Source organism: Cyrtonyx montezumae, unplaced genomic scaffold, assembly GCF_038088225.1.
Source record: "Cyrtonyx montezumae isolate F1298 unplaced genomic scaffold, pur_monq_1.0 scaffold_1, whole genome shotgun sequence".
NCBI classification, from domain to species: domain Eukaryota; kingdom Metazoa; phylum Chordata; class Aves; order Galliformes; family Odontophoridae; genus Cyrtonyx; species Cyrtonyx montezumae.
The window spans coordinates 24566620-24587295 of record NW_027071825.1 but is presented as its reverse complement, the minus strand read 5'-3'; the positions used below and the strand labels follow the sequence as shown (position 1 = coordinate 24587295).

At 38.2% G+C, this 20676-nt stretch overlaps 2 protein-coding genes across 6 annotated transcripts in view; one reads left to right on the top strand and one right to left on the bottom strand.

Annotated features, from left to right (window-relative positions):
* Nucleotides 1-20676, top strand: part of RALGPS2 (Ral GEF with PH domain and SH3 binding motif 2) — a 111286-nt gene that overhangs the window by 58462 nt on the left and 32148 nt on the right. For all 5 annotated transcript variants that reach the window (XM_065744910.1, XM_065744902.1, XM_065744920.1 and 2 more), the window contains exon 8: nt 930-1056. In XM_065744910.1, coding sequence (XP_065600982.1) covers nt 930-1056 — 127 coding nt within the window. The remainder of the gene's footprint in view (nt 1-929; nt 1057-20676) is intronic.
* On the bottom strand, nt 6905-20233 carry ANGPTL1 (angiopoietin like 1). The gene is made up of 5 exons (XM_065744769.1): nt 19846-20233; nt 14251-15105; nt 10032-10225; nt 8125-8395; nt 6905-7225 (listed from the first exon to the last, which is right to left on the bottom strand). The coding sequence occupies exons 2-5, from the start codon at nt 15071-15073 to the stop codon at nt 7038-7040; spliced, it is 1476 nt and encodes a 491-aa protein (XP_065600841.1). The 5' UTR covers nt 15074-15105; nt 19846-20233; the 3' UTR covers nt 6905-7037.

Below are 20676 nucleotides of genomic sequence, written 5' to 3'. Positions count from 1 at the left end.
GTTATTTAGTTTCTCAGTCTCTCAAAGAGAGCTGAGTGTTCTGTTAAGACTGTGGAAGGAAGGCATTGGGATGGTGGAGAATAGACACTGGAGGAGTCTGATGACTTCGTTTTGTATTCTAAGTGAGGGTCACTCTAATGATAAGCTCCAGGAAAGTTGCTAGCTGGTGGAGCAGACCCTGCCCACTGCAGGGGGGCTGAAATGAGATGATCTTTGAGGCCCTTTTTCAACCCAGGCCATTCTATGATTTAACAGTGTATGCAGCCTGTATTCAAGTCTTCCATCTGCCTTCTATAGAGAAAAATGGGTCCAATTGACGCTCTCTTCCAGTGCATCAAGTATGTGGATGTCTATAGCTGCGTTCATTTATTGCAGTTTGACTAAGGATATTTATCAGGTTTTAATGGTATTATTTTGCTCTTTGAAAGATTTCATTTGTTGAAACTGTTTTTCAGTTTGAGAATAAGAACGTATTTTGGAATTTGGGGTTTTGTGAAACTGGATTAATATAAAACTTGGTACTTCTGACAAGGAAACTTCAAAGATCATTACAGTGAATAAACTGCTACTTTAAAATACAGCAGAGGTGGGCAGCACATGAAATTGTGATGTGTTTTAGCTGGATTAGTGCTTGGAAAATATTTATTATTTTAGAAGGATCACCAGGACACCAGAGTTTATATTTGACTAATTCTTTAAAAGGCTTATTTCAGCTTAACCACTGAAATAGCTATTTTTCTCTATTTATCCTCAAAGTATCTATCCATAAAGAGTAAATGCTGTAGTTTTGAAGCAGTAACAAAAACAAGTAACAAAAAAAAGAAGGGAGAGGAGGGTAACAAAAGGATTAAATGCATGCATTTAAGGGTAAAATTGTGAGCAGTCGTAATGATCAAACTTCATCTCAACTGATTCTGCCTTTTTTGTAGTTACTGAGTCGGAAGGATAAAGCTACTTTTGAAAAGTTGGAGTACGTTATGAGTAAAGAAGATAATTACAAAAGACTTAGAGATTACATCAGCAGCTTGAAGATGACTCCATGTATTCCCTATTTAGGTAAGCTGAAGTGTTTCAAGTGGGAAATAGTAATGAAAAACGCTTCTCCAGTGATGACACAAACTGGACACCAACACTTAAACATGTATGTAACTATTTTAATACTTCAGTAAAGATTACAGAGCCACTAGTTGGTTCTGTGTATTCTATGTGTGGCAAGAAATAACTTCACCAGCTTCAGGAAGAAAGTTACTATTAAACCTCACAAACACTTCAAGTTTTACATACAGGATCAGTTTGCTAGTAAATGGTTTTCCCATACGTTGTATAGGTACACTGGCTTCTGGAGAAGTGCTTAAACTATTATGCTTGCTATAGCACTCTTGAAGAGCTAAATATTTGAATGCTACAGCAGTGCTTGGCTTTAATTTATGAGAAGCAGTAAATCGCCAGCCTCTGATAAATAAATGCAGGTTTTAAGGTTTGGAACATGCTAATATCTGCAACTATTGTTGCTTTTAGTTATATTAAGATGACATGCGTAACTGGATATTTACTAATAACTCAGATTTATGGGATAATCGAGTAAATTACATTCCTTCATACCTGTGAAAGCTCAATAAGTGCTTGGTTTGAATTGCTTTGGTTGCCGAGATGATTTTGTGTTACTCAATATCTCCAAGTTTTATTTTCTTCAGGATGGTTGTACTTTTGTAATGTAGCTTTTCTTTGGTACCGAAAGGTGTCAGTAGTTATATAAAATTAAGGAAAAATTAAGGAAACGTTTACTCTTTTTTCCTTCTTGAGAAAAGAAAAAAGCTACATTCTTCCTGATTTCGGGTCCTCTCACACCTAAATTCAAAGTGACCTCCTGTGATTGCTGTGTTTTAACACTACTTTTTAATACTATTTTTTTTAGTAAAATTTGATGGTGGTCTTCGTGCTTTGTTATCAATATGTTCATCGTATTACACCATTTGCTTCTTAACTTGATGTGAGCCACATCAGCATCATTTTTGTTTGCATCTAAAATACTTGAAAAATGCATAATAGTTCTATTTAAATAGTGCTTTGGACTCAAATAGAAAGAAATACTTTACTCTGCAGAACTAATAATGGTTATTAAGAGCAGTCCTATAGAATTTGTCATTCTGTCCTCATTTTTATTTTAATTTTACACTGGTAATTGCTCATGCCTGTAATGGAACTTGCAAATACTCAGCGTGAGCCTGTTGTGGCTGAAGTACGTGTGTGAGAATTGACAGTGTGCTGTCTTACCACATGCTAACCTTGTTCGTTAACAGAACTATTAAAACTGGGCCTGAATTAGAAGGGGGCAAAAAAGCCAAACAGAGTGTAATGTAATTAATTACAGCATTTTGTGCTTTACTCATTCATCCGTATGCTTATATACGAGCTGTGTATGGTTCTGAAATGGAACTTCTAGCTTTCTAGAAGCTTTTTACCCTATATGCTATGATTTATTAGATATGAAGCCAGGCTCAAATTGTTTCCTTGCCAATTATAAAGTCTCAAGCCAACCTGCTTTTAGAATTTTTCCAAATCTCGTGATGCTCCATCCTGTGCCATTATGGCTTTCTAAGACGTACTGCTGTGAAGAGTATCATTGACACACTGCTCTGTTTGTCAGGCATTTAAAAAATACTGTCTTACTACCTGCAAGTCTATATTTGGAACATTGTTTTCTGAATTTTTATGATGTTTTTTATAGGTTTTGTTCTGTTACAGATGTTTTCCTCTTTATACATGAGAAACTTTGTGTTACTTTGGTTCAGTTTAAGTTTTTGGCTTGACTTAATTATTTATTGAAGTCAAGTATTTTTTAGGAAGGAGGAGGATTTAGAGCTCTGCTCCAACCAGCTGTAATTAAGAGTGTTTTGTGACCCGGTTTCCTGTAATAGGAATTCTCACTAATGACATAGTGTCCCTTGAGCCTATAATTCTCATATGTAAAAGCAAATGCCCACTCATGAGCCCCTCTAAAATTATTTTTGTGAGGTTTAAATATGTGACCAAACAAACAAACAAAAAATTGCAGCTACAGTCATGACAAATCTGCATCCATCTTGGAAGGTTGACTGAAGTCCTGTTTTTCTCCTCTGACCAGAGCCTTTCATCTCCAGAAACACCCGAGTAGATTTACAAGAGATTCTTTTTAACATTTCTTTCTTAAGGCATTTATACTAATCCGAGAGTGATATGGAACAGAATAACCCAACTTGCTTGCTTACTGTTTTAAACTTCTCAGCTTCAAGTTGTAATTTCTGGAAGGTGGGGTTTTTTGCTGTTAATTCTGGTATCAGAATCATATAGAGGCATATTGCTGCTCTTTGTTCAAAGTGTGTGCAGAAGTCTACCTAAATCCCACTGTTTGCAATTCTGATGATGCCATGTGCTGCAGAGGGGATGAATCAAAAGGTCCCTTCCTTCTGCAGAAAAAGAGGAAGTGGGGCTGTGTTCAGTGTTGATGCAGAGGTCCTGAGGTTTCTGTCATCCCCTAACCTGCTCTTCAGAACAGTTCAGAGAATCAAATCTTCCACAGTAACCTTTGGAAGTCCTCTCCAGAGTAGTGCTGGCCCTGATGGTGAGGGGCACTGTTCAGAAGGTCGTAAGGAAAGTAGCTGCAATTTCAGGGGTTAGTGTACCCTTAAGAGTTCAGGGTTTGTCCATGCAACCAAATGTGGATGTTGTTGTTTTTTTTGTTGTTGTTTTGTTCTTGTTTTTTACTGTCAGCATTATGGTTTAAAGCTTAAATGCTTAATTGGGTAAACCTTTGCAATGGAGATGGTTTCTGAGTCACAGAAGTACTGCTTACCACAGCTCACTGTGGACAAGACAAAGACGTTCTTCCATACTTACCAAGGGGGGAAAATAAATCCTAGAAAGCTTTTCAGTTCTTTGCAGCAACCAGAAATGTCTTGATTCCAGAGTGCTAGAATGGCAAGTGAGGGCAGCACGTGGTATGTGGGCTCCTAACCTAAACATGAGAGTTAAGAGCTGTTCAAGGGCAGTAAATGCTGTAGTGTTAAGTCCTCATTGTCTGGTCAAGGGTGTTATCACTGCTGAATCATCTGACCCACTAAAGCAGGCAGAACAAATGGGAACTGTGTATGTGATGTTATGTTTTGCTTTGAAACAATGCACTTTTTCAGAAGTTTTATGGAATTCTGACTGGCCTGAGGTTTTGCAATGAAACAAGTGAGCCACGTCTTGAGAAGTAAGGTTTTTATTTAACTAAGCGTTACTACCATGTGAAATACTTCCTTACAGCTGTCTTTCAGGAACTATATCCAGAAACGAGAGGACAGATTATTAGAGTGTTCATCTGCTGACCATTCAGCTACTTCAGTGGTGTTGCTTGCAAATAAACTCCAGAAACATTTTTGCAAACTGTTTCAGGCTTTAGCACAATTTAAACATGTTCAACATCTGTTTGGTTATATTTGAACTGACCGTACAGGACCGGTGAAAGCTCTGTCCTTCTGGGACAGAGTCCTTCTCAATGTCTAGTGCAATAAGCTTCAGGGATGCTACAACCTCTTTGGGAAACTTTCAGAGAAGTGAGAGACGAAACACGAACTTAGTCGTGCACTGCTTAGAACACTCAGCCCTCAAATTACAGATAAAATTGCAAGCATTTGTAAGTAGAAGTTTTTTGTGCGATGTGAAACAGCATGATAAAGAAGTGCTATGTTCTCCCTCGTAATCAGAAACTGGCAACTTTAATATGAGTTCTGTCCTCTTGGGGCATTGGTGCAACCAGAAGCTTTGAGGTACATTTGCAGTAATGTTTAGTTGACTTCGTTCTGTAGGTTTAAATTAAGGGAGGCTGTTTTAGATGTCTGGTAAGGTTTAATTTAAAGGCTGACTGCAAACTAATTTCACAAAGGGATTTCTGCAAAGCACACCTACTGACTGTGCTGGATAAACCAGGGGTGTTTCTGTAGCAGGCAGTAGATTCTTGTGGTAAAACAAGATCTCTTACAAGCAGATGAAATTTGTAAATTGAAGTAACTAAAGCTAACAGAAGTGTTCATTAAAGGCCATTTCCCGGGTCATTTTCAGTTTTTAAGCTTACCTGAACTGATTTTATAACTAGCTACCTTAGAAGAAAAGAGTAGACTGTAGGTGGCTTGGATTTTAAGCATCTGTGATTAAAAAAGCACTTTATAGAACACTCAGTCAATGAGGTCTGTACAGCGTCTGTAACAAACAGGTACTCCTTACATGAAGATCAATTTCAGAACTGTAATCTTAAATAGCATCTGTTAATATTGCAAATTTGGAATGAAATATGCTGAAATTGCTTCACTTTTATTTCTTCTCCTTCCCCCACTCTCAGCTAAATATTTTTGAAACTCACTGGCTTCAATCCCTGACTAAAAAGATTAACCACAACCCTTGAAGCCATAATACGACTGATGAAAGTTATATAGAGAATGTGTTTTTGAAACCAGAATGCTCTCTACTCTCCTCTGAATTACAAATGATGTTCTATAGAGCTATTGGTGTTGATTAATTTAGGCACAATGATAATATTAGCTTCTTCTTTCAAGCTGATAGCATTTCTTAGGCTAAATGGGGCAGAGTTCTTTTAAAGCATATGAAGTGCCAAAGAAATGTTTTGGTTGTGGTTCAGACCAGCATATTTAGTTTTGTGTCATATCATGTTAAATTATGGAAGCTGCATAGCTAGATATTGCTGTTTAATAACTTTATACTAGGAAGAAGAATTTTTACCTCAGACTCTGATAACTCCAGTGAGTGTTTTATGTTGTATTTTGGAAGCTTATTGTTCTGGTGCAGTATCTTGTACAGCATTTGCTAAAGGTTGAAGTATTTTCTAATCAGTTTCTTAAATTACACATTAATCCCAGTGGAAATCAGATATCTATAAGCCAAAAATTTTAATGTAGATACTATTAAGAGTAGTATATACATAGGGGAAGGAAAATATTTATGGCATAAGAGCAATCCACATGTTTTGGGTGGCATGGAGAGTTGATTCCTGATCAATGTCAGCAGGAAGCTGTGTTGGTATGGTGTATGCTGACAGGTAGAAAACTTGTTAATGTTGCAAGGCTTGATTGTTCTAAACTAACACACGTGGGTGTCTGTTCAGACCTCGTCACTCCTAATGGAAGCAGGGGAGAATCTCCAAGTGTAAAGCCCTGATTTTATCATCAGGGCTCTTCCATTTTGCCATCTATGTTCAAGGTATCCAAAGATGGTTTTAGGTGGAATGAATGATTTGATTGTCTTGAGTTTTTGTCATCCACTTCATAGAATCACACTGGGAACACTTCAAGTGTTCTACAGAAGGTATGACATTCAGATCTAAGGGAATTCTTACACCATTGAAAAGTTTTGTATTATATGTTTAATTCACCACTTCATTTTGAAATAATTATTTTATATTTATTTATATATATTTGTAGCAAAGTCTCCCTTCATTGGAAAGCTTGGATGCCTTCAGTTTTTTAGGTAGCTTCTGGGAGTATGACTTAAACAGTAACGTGAAGTCAAATTTTCATTGCAAGTAATGCCGACGTTTTTAAATAACTGTTAAATAACTGGTTAATTTTCACATTAGAGCAAGACAATGTCATTTCACATATTTACACTTCAGGGCTGAGTTGGTCTGAAAAAGCATAAGCTTTTTAAGTGAAAAAGCTTATATCTTGTCATTTATCTGGACAGGTTTTTACCAGCCCTTAAGGCTGTTTACATGATGTATGTTGGACTCGAACAAAGATAAATACACGTCACAAATGTGAACATCTGCTTGTGCTGAATGTGTGTTTAAAAAAAAACACTGTCTATTACAGTAGAAAAGGTTTCTTAAAAATAAAAAAAAAAAAGGCCAGAGGACAACTGGGGAAAAAAGGAAAATAGTAGACCTGCATTTTGCAGGGACAGATTGTGCAAAATAATGATTTGGAAGTAATATTTTATTTTTCTGTACCTCAAGCACCGATAAGTTTATACTTGATGGCTTGAGCACTGTGGAATTTTCCTCCTCAGTCTATAGGTCTGATCATCATCTGAACTGCTTTCAAGGAGTAGGAACCTCCCCGGTACTCGGCCCAAAATATTCCATCCTGGTACTTGCTCCTGTAGTGGCCTCCTCTGTACCACACCCCGTTCAGATTAGAGTGCGCGCACGCGTTGTACCACCAGCCGCCCTTGTGGAAGTGAGCGCAGTTTCCTGTGGAACGAAGTAGGTAAAGTCAGTGTTAATAGAGGAGAAATGCTGGAGTTCAGCAAGCACTTGCACGTTCTGGCTTTATTCTCAGAGGGAATTTTCAGTGTCCTGTTGCAGTCCTACCAGTTGCTGCTTCTACCTAAATTATGTATTCTTTTTAACTGCTATTGCCTGGAGAGAGGTAGTCAACACAGAGCTTAATGTGACAGCTGAAAGCTAAGGAAATGAACTCTTCTCAGAACACTAGCAGTGCTTCTCAGTGAGCTAACATTCAAAGAACTTAGGTTATGTACTGTTTAGAAATACTTCTGTGGATGTAATGTGACTCGATGCAGTCTGGAGCAGCACTTGGGTCCACAGTTCCACGCATCGTTGCTTGCATCTTTGTGCATTTACTCTGTGAGGCTCCTATGAGTCTGCAGTTCGTCTAGCTTTCTGGTTATTGACAGCTGAGGAAAAAGTAGAAACTAAATCTTGGGTCTGGTTGAATTATTACACTCCCCACTTGATAACACTAAGGCTTTAGGGGAAGGCTGGACAAAGAGTCAAAAAGAAACAGCATAGTGTTCTTTTAAGGATAATTAAATGAAGTGATCTGCCTGTTTCTCAGGTATTGTCCTGTGCCTGAGAGCCTGTATGCAACTGCAGTTTTTATGTGACCTCACGATTCAAGGAGACCACCTTGGGAAGATGTCCTCACTGCAAAGAGTCACGTGCAAGTGATGAGGTTGTCACTGACCTAAATAATCAAGTCAATGCAATTTTTCTTAATCTATTTGTAGCATCTTTTAGCAGAGTTTCTCCATCAGAACTTGCATAGTTTATCTTGTATTTTTCTTTAAGGATGATATCTACTGGAAACTACTCTTATTTGTTTTACAAGTAGGTGGTAGTTGCCTTACCTGAATACATATCTCTGTCTCTGTCCAGTGTTGTAAATTGCTTTCCGTTGTGCCATATCATGGAATCTCCTGCGTTCCCTTGGTATGTTCCTAAGCGTAGCCTGTAGAATTCATTTTCAGGCTCCAGGCGGAAACTGCTGTATTCTGCATAGACCTTCTTATTGCTCCAGTCCTCTAATTCAATCAGTAGTCTGTAATTATCCTGATTGGTAAGCATGTAAATATTTTCTAGTCCCAGCCAGTATTCTCCATCGATGTTTCCAAATCCTTTCTGTACAAAAGATAAGATGTTCACTCCAGGTTTTTCTTGTTCATTACACTTTTATGAGCTGAAATTCTGTAAACCTATGGAACTGGGATACTGAACAGCTTCTAAGCTTCGGGATGACTACTCAGCACATGCATTTAAATGCTTCTTTTGCTGCCTTTGACCATTTATTCACTGCTAGCTATTTAAACTGCTACCAGAATGGCATAGTACCAGAGTCATTAAAGGTGGCAGAGTTGTCAGTTTCATTAATGTATCTGTGCAGGCACAAAAAAAAAGTCTGCAAAGGGCGTGGGGGACATCCATGCTATCAGCAGTGCAGCCTGCAGCTTGCTTAAGTCAGCTACAGCAGTGTGTCTTTAAGTACTGGAGGTTTGGTAATGAGAATACTAAGAATAGAACCTTCAGCCAGTGCAGTGGAGGAATGTCTCTATTTAATTTGAATGGTGCATTGCTTGATATCAGCTTATCTCTTCAACGTTGGAGCCTAGTAAAATGAGAAATCACTTGGGGGCAAGCTTGCTCAAGATTGACCTTCTGTCAAACACCAACTGTTAACTCTTAATACACTTCCAAAGTGTTATGTTAAAAATGTTTGTTTGCTTTGTAAGATGCTATAACTGCCTTAAGATATTTTGGGAGATGTGGGGAAAGCCTACCCATCATTCTCAGAAGCAAAGACTGCAAATAACTGTAAAAAAGTCATCATTAAATTCTACAAACGTAGTGCAAAAAAAAAAAGTGAAAATCCTCATTATAATCTTGTCATTTCTTTGCATAGGTGATACTTTTAGTCTGATTGAGTTAACTGTCACTTCTTTAGTAAAATGAAAACCACAATTGGAGGTCCATTTAAGGTGAGCATATTGTTACGGGGTGTGACTTCTGCATCTGGGAAGTTAGCACATGATTATTTAAAATGGACAAATTTTCACATTTTCTGCTGAGAGTTTAATTGTTCCAAAGCAGTATGTTTTTTTTTTTGGCCCAGCTGTATTGCCTGATAGTGCATGATAGTATCACAGTTACAATATCACAAAAGAGCATGACATAGGAACCCTTCTCAAGCCCTACATCTCTATGAGATTTCTAATGTAATTCCAAAGGCGTACAGATGATTTCCTTTAATTCTTTACTAAGAACATTAAGATGAGGCTCAGATTCTACAGATCTGTTAGTATGCTTAAATGCATATTTTCACTGCCTGAAATTGCTTATTCATAGAGGAGACAAACTTTTTAGAGTACTTACTGTAGTTTGTGTATTAATGGAAGGCATGTGTTCAGTTAGGTCCTTGTAATTAATGACTTGCCATTCAATGTCTAGAGTAACATCTCTTCACAAATGTATTGTGCATTACAAATGCAGACTGTTTGAAACTGAGTCAATACAAAGTAATGCATTCAAGGAAATAGGGTGTTCTCACTGAAATATATCCATCTCTGAGGAGAGCCCCTCCTGCTTCTGTACAGTTTATTTCCTTTCTAACTTAAGTGACTGTTTTCATCTCTTCAGTACTTATCATTTGGTGGAAACGTTTGGAAGGAGGAACTGCACTGGGAATGTTAACACCTTGACTGCAGTAGATAACACGTCACATCAAAATGGAGGTGCTGATTTTCAGCATTCCAGAAATTACCTTGTAACTGTCCCAATTCCTGAAAAAGTTGACAGATCCATCTGTTCTCTTCTGAATAACTGCCCATCCTCCAGGGTCTAAGCTGTTCTCGCACCATAGCTGCATTGGCTCATTGCTGTTTTCGGGTTTGATCATATAAATCCCACTGTTGGAATACCCAGCATCTTTGGCATGTTGGCAGTCTTTGAATGGACCTTTTTGGAAAGAAATTCAGTAAGCATTCGAGGTTGGTTATGCAGAGCACATTGTTCAGGAACGTTTGGTTTTGCAGTGAAGGGCTTGGAGATAATGGCGAGTCAGTAATTCAATTAAGAGAAAATTATTATGCAAAGCAGCTTCTTATGCAGCTTTTTGTGTATGTATATAAAATATAAAAAATATATATCCTATTTTTAATAAATAATCACTTTGCTAAACAGATAATATGCTTCAGTTATCAGCATGTGATTTTTAGCCGTCTCTGGCAAGGATTTATGCTCAAGAAGTGCATTATGATTTGCATCAACTGCTTTGTCCTTTACCACTTAACAAGAAACTGAAATTGCAGTTTATTTTGTTGACGTAGTGTACTCATTGGAAACTGGTCAGTTGAAACCAGGGAAAGGGAGTATTCCTATGCTGCATCACTTTTGTATGAATTGTAGGAGTGTATGAATACAGGTTTTACAAATGCTACTTAGAGACGTGCATACAGTAAGAAGCATGCAGCTGACACACCTCTAAAATGTTTGCTTTGTTTGCATTTCACTTTCTATTTTACTCTGCTCTTTTTAGAGAAGCATGTCTGTTCATGTATCATTACTTCAGTCAAATTGATTAGAGACCAGCTATTTAGTAATGAAAAGCAGGTTATGTTCTGATGGCTAGTAAGTGGTGGGTGGATACCTTAAAGGTATTTGAAAGCTCAAACTCAGTAAACGTGGAAATAAATTACCTACTGCTTTTCTTTTTTTTTAAGGCTCATTTTCTCACACCTGCTTGAAGTTCAGAGAAAATTCTCATCAGTCACAGAAGCTAATGTGCAAAGAGGCGTAAAAGATAGTTGAGATTCTTTAATTAAAAGCAGAGGTTGAGTGAAAGTGACCTTGATTGCGGATTAAGTTTCCAAGACAAAAGCAAATTGCAAAGCATTCCTATTTTTGTTTTGTTTTGAAATATATTTTTAAGATATTAGCTGCCTGTTTTCTAACTGTAATTAGCAGGAAATCTGTAGAATGTTTCACATCTTGAAGCTTCTGGTTGCAGCCCTGCTTGCCAACACTGAGCTGTAGTGCTGTACATACTGTGCAGTCAGTATCTGATGTTTTTGTCATTCGTTAGTGCTTGCAATAATAGTTTAGTACATTAGCTTTGCTATATGAGTGCTTTTTCCCTTGTTCACAGCTCAAATTTCCAAGAAGACTGTGTACATTGTGACTTCTTTATACAGCGGGTAGATAATCTCCTGGGCTAAGTTTGATGTCATTTCCTTTCCTTGGACTGCCTGGAGTAAAATTGGGCTCTGTGTAACCAAACACAGAAATCACCCTAGAAATATTCTTGTAAAGCAATTATTGCATTAGAAGAAGTGTAAACAGAAGTAGGTTTTTAATAATATTAAACACTGAAAATAGCTCAATTAGATCTGCCATGTATTATTTCCTATGATTTCCTCTTGAGGAGGAATGGAGGGCACATTTTTGCATGAGAGAACTGAGCAGATGTTTGCAGTGATTTTAAGTGATTTAACTTTTACAGCAGACAAATTGTACTAGCCAAAGCCATTGAAGTTCAACTGGCATTAGGATCATAGGATGTAATTTATCTGCCTGTTGATGCTTGGATTTGTCTGTGCTTTTATTGTGAATTAGTCTTCTAGTAGAGTTGAGAAACTTTGCTTTTAGTGTTAGGAAGTTTATCAAATCCCATGATTTCTGGCACACAGTCTCAATTATGTTATTTTTTCTAAATTTTGTCACATCCAAGTATTTTAAATTCCTGGTTTAAGGAGAGATCCATTTCTTGTTCAATGCAAATGTTGAGATTATGAAAGTGAAAGATTTTCCGCAGTGTTCACTGTAGTGTGGGTGTGGGTGCGAGGCCTCTGGTTCACGAAAAAAAAAGGCAGAACTTCAAAATCCTGTTGCTTTTAAGTTTAGTTTAAAACTTGTCACCCATGTAAGGGCTAGAAATCTTCTACGATTATGTGATATGCATGGATAGTAAATGACCTCTGGAGATCATCTAACCCAGCTCCCCTGTGTGTTTTGTAACAGTCTGTGTTCACTAAGCTGTTGGAGCAAACTGACTTGTTAGTTACAGCTTTTAACCAGTTCTTAGTTAATGACCTGATAAGATCTGTTATGTATTTTACTTCTGAAATAAAATTTTAGACGCGGGATTTAGTACCTATCATATCGTGTTGTCTTGAGTTGATCACATCAAAACTATGCTTGCTTAAGCTTCTCACAGGGGATTATCTTCAGAGGTAAAGGAAAATCCCGAAATAAAACAGGATATATACTTAAGTTACGTCGTTAGCTGAGGTGTACTAGCAGTAGATTGGGTTGTGCTTGTGGAATTTTCAAATATTCTATTTCTATTTCTAAAATATTTCTATTTCTAAAATATTCTATATTCTATTTCTATTTGTAGCTGTTTTGTTGTTTGTTAGTTGTTTTTTTTTTAACGCAAATGCAGGAGAGTTTGGGAATGCTGGCTTGTTACTTCAAGGATTTAGGTAATTGTGACAGCTGTAATTCACAGGAAAGTTCTTCCTGAAGAAGAATGATCTTTCCATAAACTTGTTGCATGCAATTGTTTGCTTGAATAACTTAAAGTTCCTAAGCATGTTTTGTGCCCTCTTGCAAAAATGGATTCAAGTTCCATACTTCTGGGAATTAACGGGTTAATGAAAGCTAGTAGATAGTTTAATTTCCCTTAAGTTACATGTACAGCAAATGTGTAATGAGAGAAAATGATACATCTGAAAAAACACACAACCTTGAAGCATGGGTTTTCTGGGAAACAGGAAATTGCTATTTTTTAGAATTAGACTTGCGCTGTATGACCAGACATTAATGCTTTTATATTAGCTGCTTCCGTTGTGTCATGACGTGAGACTTAAATTCTCGTGACATCTGGCATTTCAGTTGGGCTTGTGCCTGAATGTTCAACATGTCTGAATAAAAGTGGTTATTCTTTACATCAGCAGCTAGTTGCTTCCGTTGTTGTGGGACAGTCACAAATAAATGTTTGTCTCCAACTTAGGAACCAAGCTGAATTTCCAGCTGTAACTAAAGGCAATTGAGAGGTGAACAGAAGGGGTAGCTATTTTTGCTGTGCAAGCTAACAGAAACCAAGTGCAAGAGTTTGTATGGATGTCTATGAATAACATTACTTGTTTTTTCCAAATCCTTACTTTTTTTATAGTAATTATGACAAAGGTTTAATACAGTAAGAGTTTTAATTGGATTCAAGGCGTCTCAATAGTAAATTTTCTTGTCAGTAGTTCTGTTTGTAGTGAAAAATGAATTTACATAATGGTCTGAGGAATGTAACATGAAGATGTGACGAAGTCCCCTGTATGTATTTTCATAATATTTGTGATATTAACTTGACAACCTACTAATAGCAGATGGCTGCAAATGTAGTTATTCATTTTGAAATTCCAAAGCAGAGTGCATCTTCATTAGACCCAGCCTTCCTTCATTTGCCCTTTCAAAATTGTTTCACTTTCAAGTATTTCATCCAAGCCCTTAGTCATTGCACCACTGTGCAGTGCTTGTCTTAAAGCAGGTCAGAACTTAAGGAATAAAATTCTTCTAGCAGGAGTAACTTCTGGTAAGTGTGTGTGTGTATAACTTAGAAGACGTCTGCTTAACACTGTTTTGTTTGTGTAAGGTGAATTAATTTCTCTTGTATTCACTGTTGCTAGTTATTACAACACGTAGGCATTAAGCATCTTCAAAGAAAGAGTAATTGTTACTAGAAAGCGTATGCTGAAAATGAATTTACATTCCTGGAAGTAAAACCCAGCTGGAGATGCAAGCCCCAGTGCTCTGTGGCTCAAAGGAGTTATTTCACAGATTTCAATTTTAAGCTATAGTTGCAGAAGATGCATTTGTTGAAATAGCCAATATTCAGAAATTCAGCCTGGGAGAAGGGTTAGTTACACAAGATACCTGTAATTCTTCATTTTACTCTTAGGACAGTTTCCAAATAGCGGTAGGTTACTCACCTTCGTTAATTAACGCCAGTGGTGGAACTCTGAAAGGACTCTTTGTAGGAGAAGTGGCTGGGTCAGGTGGAGGCCTCACATCCCTGTCTCTTGGATACCCTGGGTCTCTCTGTATCTCATTCCCTCCCAGGAGAACAGGAGTATATGGCTGACTGTTGGGAATGTGCTGCGGCACTACTTGGACAAGCGGCGGGGACCCGTGGGTATCCTGTCGTGAGAAGATTCTCAAGCACTGCTCTTCCAGCAGGGAGATGATCACAGACTGGTTATTTACAAGATCAGTCAGTGCTGCATATTTTACTTCGAGCTCCTTGTATTTTGTTGCCATCTTCAACATTTCTGTTGTTACGTTAAGGACTTTATTTTCCAGTTGGGAAAGTTCAAGTGAGTTATCACGCTTTCGGATTATCTCATGCAAGAGTTGCATATAGAGTTGAGTGACCCGAGAGTTCATGTTACGGCTTTCTTTCCTCAGCAACTTTACTTCATTCACAATGTTTCCATCCACATCTACCACCAACTGCAAGATGTCAATCTCACGTTTTTGCTTGGACAGCACATCCTTCAAGTTCTCTATGTCCATTCTCGTGACTTCGTCTTTTCTGTTACCAGTACCTGGTTCGTTATTCACACAGATTGGCCCTGTGATTTTTTGTTCTGGGACCAAGAAGGTGTAACCACATTTCTTTCCTTCCTCTCCACCATCTGTGGAACGAGGATGCCTCCGTTGGGATGTTTTATTGAGGGTCGATGGTTCTGTACAGCGTCCGATAGACAACAGTAGGAACAACAGCACACCCAAAGTCCATTTCAGTATCTTCATTTTGAAGCAAGTGTGATGACTTAGAGAAGAGACTGTTGAACAGATAAAATATAATTAATTAGAGCCATTACTAAGGCTCCTGTACTGCTTAAACTGCCTAAACTGATGGCTTTCGTCATGCTTGTGTGCCTGTGGACAAGTGTTTGGAATCTACTGGTTGAACTGAGATTCTGTCAGGTTAGCTTCAAAGTACGTAGTTGCCTGCTCACTGTAAGTAAAGAACAAACTTAAGGATCATACCAGGTTACTTGCAGAATATTTTCGTGGAAGGGAAGTTGGGAGGTGGTGATTTTAATTTTTTGAGAACTACTTAAAAATGGCCTTTCTGCCATATTCTTTGGTTTTATATAACTGTCTAGGATAACTGCTGTTAAGTAGTATATGCATACATATCCATGAATATGCTCACCCGTTTTTCAAGTTTGTATACACACAGACACGGTAGACTTGAAAAATAGATCTATGCATCCACTTTGGGCAACGGTGTTAGGTAGGATATCAGTCAAACAGTTGTCTTAATGCTGATGAGAATAGCATATTTAATTAGTGTTTGTAAAGAAAGCCTATGTGCTGTGCATGTATATCCTTCCTTAATTGACTTTTCTGTTGTCTGACTACTGTCATATTTTTGAGGATGTATTTACCCCAGTAACTAAAGTGTCAGGTGTTTTGTCAATTTAAATACCTTACTAAAGTGTTCCATTCACATATTAAGAAAATAGTCTATTTGCTTTTAGGTACTTGAGATAATTAACAAAGGTAGCACAGAAGTCAGGAGAAAACCTTGTTTCCCATGTTTCATTTGTCTTGTCAAGCAGATTGTTCTTCTCTCTCATCTCAACTGCTGATCTGGCTTTCATTTGCAGCTTACTGTGAGCAGCTGTACAAGGCCTTCGTGCAGTGTCCTTTGCATGGTTACAGACAGGAGTCAAGTAAACCCAAAGAAAGTTAGTAATTTTCATGTGGTTCCTGGCAAACTCAAATTTAAGTGCAGTTAAGTTACCCTGAAGGGAAGGCAGGATAATACTGCTTCCTTTACCTTCTGCTTCACAAGTGATGACTTTTAGACCAAGTTACTTATCCCTGTTCTCTTTACAGTGACTTTAATGCTGTTACTGTGCACTACGTCTGTTCAACTTCAAAGTAAGCGTTAAAAAAAGAGTAAAAACATACGGGAAAGTGTGTTGTATTTGGGACAGGTTGTGTATTTTTCTTTGTCAGTTTCAGACTTGAAAGTAATAATCACTCGAGCGGTGCTTGGGGTTGAAAGTTCATTAGTTTAAATTGTGTGAATTGTGGTAAAGACATGGGGAACCAAACTGTAGCCTGTAGCAGCTCCCTTTCCGTGTTACCTTTTAATCATTATGTTAATCTTGAGCATTTATGCTTGTGTGTTTCATAAAGTTTGAAGGTCTTTGTCAATGTATGTGCTGTCGGACCGTAAAATGAATGAAACGGGCTGTGTAGCATAACCAAATGAAACAGCTGCTCAAGATTATGCCGTGGAACTTTTAAATAGTGGAGACATCTTGTATTAAACTCACTCATGACATGCAGAGATGAGTTTCTTCTGAGAATCTTCCTGGTATGCAGTGTGTACTTCCACAGAAAGGTTGATGGTGGAAAAAATTAAACATTTTAAGGTGATGCTTGGGGTGTTGGAGCGACTTACTGCTGAACTTGTAAAAGAGTTGATTCTGTGTAACATATTTAGCTGGAGCTTTAATGATCTTAGAAGGAAATGAAGGAAAACTTCCTGATGTTCTGGGCATGCAGCTTAAAAAAAAAAAAATCCAAACTGCTTATCCCAAATATCCCAGAACAATAGCCTAACGTGTGAGAAATTAGAATGGCAAATAGAGATGGGAAATAGTTTGAGAGTGCTTTGTTTTAACTATCTGCACTGCAAACCGTGTTCTCTGTTGAGCTGCTGTGAGTGTAGTGTTCAGCAGGGTGTAGAATTTGCAGACCCACGGCACTAATTAGGATATCTGCTCTTTCAGAGCTGATGAGAACCACCTCTCACTGAGCAGCATAGCTTATGATGACTGAATGCAATGGAAATGTTGCAGGTGAATGTGAATATGGGCTCTCCTTTGTATGGAAAGCATGGTGTCGGTGCTTATCTTTACCCAGAGTATTTATCAAAAGGATTTGGTCAGATGATAAATACCAACCAGAGCCTTTAATATAAGCCTCCACTTATAAATGTACAACAGGAAGAGAAACAGCCAGCTGAGTTTTTTGTTTGTTTTTGAGCAAGTAAATGATATAGTGAGAGTGCAGGTCCTATGAGAATGATTAATGTTAATCTGAAAGCTCCACTGTTGATGTTTCTTATATACATACAAGTTGTTTCTTAAGCATCCTCTAAGCAGTTAACATTATTAAAGCCATCCGTATGCTCTTACCCCCACATAAATAAGCACAGTGTTTTTCAGCTAAAATCAGGGTCCGTAGCATTAGAAGTTATTTTCCCCATAGCAATATACTATGAGGGAGGAAAAAAGTTCACATGGATTCCTGATGCATCTGTGTACATCTGTAAATTACTTTCCCCTGTGTAAACAAGTGCTTTTCCAGTAAGTCTTTGGTGGAATAACAGCATTGCTTTCAATTGTATTAACTGGAGTCCAGAAATAATACGTTCCTGGGTTTTGTTTGTCAGATAGGTGATGAATGGAGTGGCAGAGTTCTACTTCAGAGATTAACAGGAGTCTGATTCCTTTTAGGAAAGGCAATAAAAATATGCAGGTGTTTTTGAAGTACTCACTGTAAATCTATCACTTCAAGAAACGATAGATTCTTAGAAATTCTCTGCAGGAGGGGTTTGTAGACCACATCATACTAGATATTCTGAAAATACACTAAAATGCACGTTTGTTGCTGAACTTTTAATGGAGATTTGTTTACATATGTTTGTACCTATCACGTTTTGATGGAGCATCTTATCACGTAGCCACGGTAGGCTGGTGCCTCCTGTTGTGTTATTTGGGAGCCTCCAGAATTCTGAAGCTGTCAAGCATCTAGCAGCGTTTGCTCTGGGAAGTTCTGCTTCATTCATCGCTGTGTAAATTTCAAGGTCCAGACTAATAGGACATGTTATGAACAACCAATTAAACCCAGTAAAACAATAATTAAAACCTGATAATAGCCGTGTAGCTTTAGCCAAAGTTTACATGGCATATTTTTCTGTCACATTTCAGATCACTCTTGTGGCAACACTGTAATATTAATAGTCCATTATTTGTTTAAAATAAGCTTTTCAAAACTTGGACTCCAAAGTTGGAAGACAGCAAAGGACAAGGAGTTAAAATCTTGCGTGTAACCGTTTTACTGCTATAAAATTATTGACTCAGCTGTTTTCATTTGGAAAAGATTTAGGAATTGTTCTAAGCAGTGTAAATCATAAGCGTGGGGAGTTATGAATGGATGGGGGCTGGTATCCAAAGCATATGCTGTGGGCGTCAGATGGTTTTGTTGTTGTTGCTGTTGTGACTTAAGTTCCTTTCAGCGTGCAAGAAGCACAAAAGGGTAGTTTAAAAAAAGAAAGAAAGAAAAGAAAAAGGGCTCAAGATCTTGGAAAGGATCCATCTTTCTGCTTGTCAAGGCTGCCTCAGACTTTTTCATTCCATAGCTACTAACTTTTAATTAAGTTTGCTTCTGTAACTCTCCCTTTAGAGTTGCCCCCTCCGCTCTCTTGCCGTGCCAGACATTTCTGAGAGTTTGTTCATGCAAATGCCTAGCTTTAATTCTTTTCCATTGTTCCAGATTATTTACCATATTCTCATTTCAGAGCTGGTGTAAACGAAGGCAGAAGTACCAAGTTGTTCTAACAACTTCTTTATTTTTTTTCCCTGTACTTTTGCCTTCTCTTTGTAAAACAGCCCTCTTGTTTTAATCATTGCTTTGTAACTTCATCTTTTCCCCCTCCCAGCCCCTCAAGAACCGTAACAAAACCCTCTGCTTTCCAAGGCAAACTGTTGCCTTGTCAGTTGCATTTCATTTTTCTGAAACTGGAAACAAACTGCTGCTGAAACTACAATACGATCAACTCTTTTCCCTCTTCACACAAATTGTAAGAGGAAGAGTCTAGTGCCCATCGCTGTGATTTCTTTGGCTTTTGAGCTCCGCAATCGCTTGTGCTACGAACTGAATTTTGTTCAGTGAATGACTCTGGTTTCTTGACTGCTTCCACTCCTACGAAGCAGCATAAATAAAGCTGCAGTTGGAAGGACACACAATGATTGTACTTAGGGGATGTGCATTGGTTTACTGGAGGTTTCTTACAGTAGTTTGATTGAGGTATCCATTTTCTAGTAATGCTATGTCTGTGCTGTAACACTGGGCGAAATCCAGCTTCCCTGTAGCCAATAGAAGTTTTGGCTTTTGCTTTCTGGTGGGATCCGATTTTCACATTAATATTGTTCACAATATCCAATTGTCTGCGTAACAAAGAATCCAGTAGTCCTGAGTATAACTTTCAATAGCATAAAAATTACAGAAGATTTACAGCAGAACAACTGAAACTCGTTCATCCTTACAACTGGAATGAGTTAGTTGCTGCTCTTAGGCAGAGTGCTTTTTAATTCTTTCCAAGTTTCCAAAGTCTACCAAATGCCACGAAAACGAGGTCTGTATTTTACTTCTCAAGCTGCTCTCAGCCTGAGAGAGATTCCTTCCTTCATAATTGTGTGTGCATGGTAGATGCATGTAGAATTTGCATATAGCTCCAAGTTAGACTCACAAGAAAGAATAACGTGGAAACTTACCAAGAAGAGAGGATCTTGCAGCTGGTTTGCTTCTGTTGTAGGTGGAGGATCCGGATGCCAAGATGCCTTTTCTTTCTGTGTTTCCCGATGTTGTGGATTGTTAAGCTGCAGTTGGAGCTGAAAACTGCTTTTGTCTTTCTCTGTTAGATCCAGGCTGCGCTGGGGAGTTGGGTTTCTCCATGCGATAACCAAACGATTTAAATCATTTAAATGCAACTGAAAGAAAAAGTTCCAGTATGCTTTATTCCGGGGTTTGGGGGGGAAAAAAAAGCAGTGTTGTTTTTTTCTTTTTTCTTTTTTGAAGCTGCAGTGTTGTACTCTGCCATGCAGAAGTGCACTAAGCAGCTACAGCTGACCCAGATTCCATATACATCACATTTGGGCAGTTTTTTTTAAACAAACACACCAGGCTCCGCCGTTCAGCCCACCTATGATGTCACCGCCAACACGGAGAGCAGCAGAAACTCCTCCTTCGGATTTCCTATCCATACCCTCCAGAAACTGGGGGCAGGGAGGCCGAGAAGTCAGGAACAAGGAAAGATTGTTTGCCAGCTGAGGGGAGGGTACCATATGGTAACAGACTGTGCAAGAGTTCAGCAGGCAATTACAAATCAAACATTTTTACTACGCTGCCTAAAGATGCCTTTCAAGTTGTTACAGTGCCGGGCTTCATTTAGAAGAAAGATTCTTTCAGGCTGATAAAACTCCCATTTGTGTTGCTGGGAATAAAAGAGGCAGCCTGGCTGGATACAACAGGGAAAAATGAACCATTTATAGTCTAGAAGAATGTTAATAGAATGTCGCATTCAATTCTTGACGTTCCCTTAATAA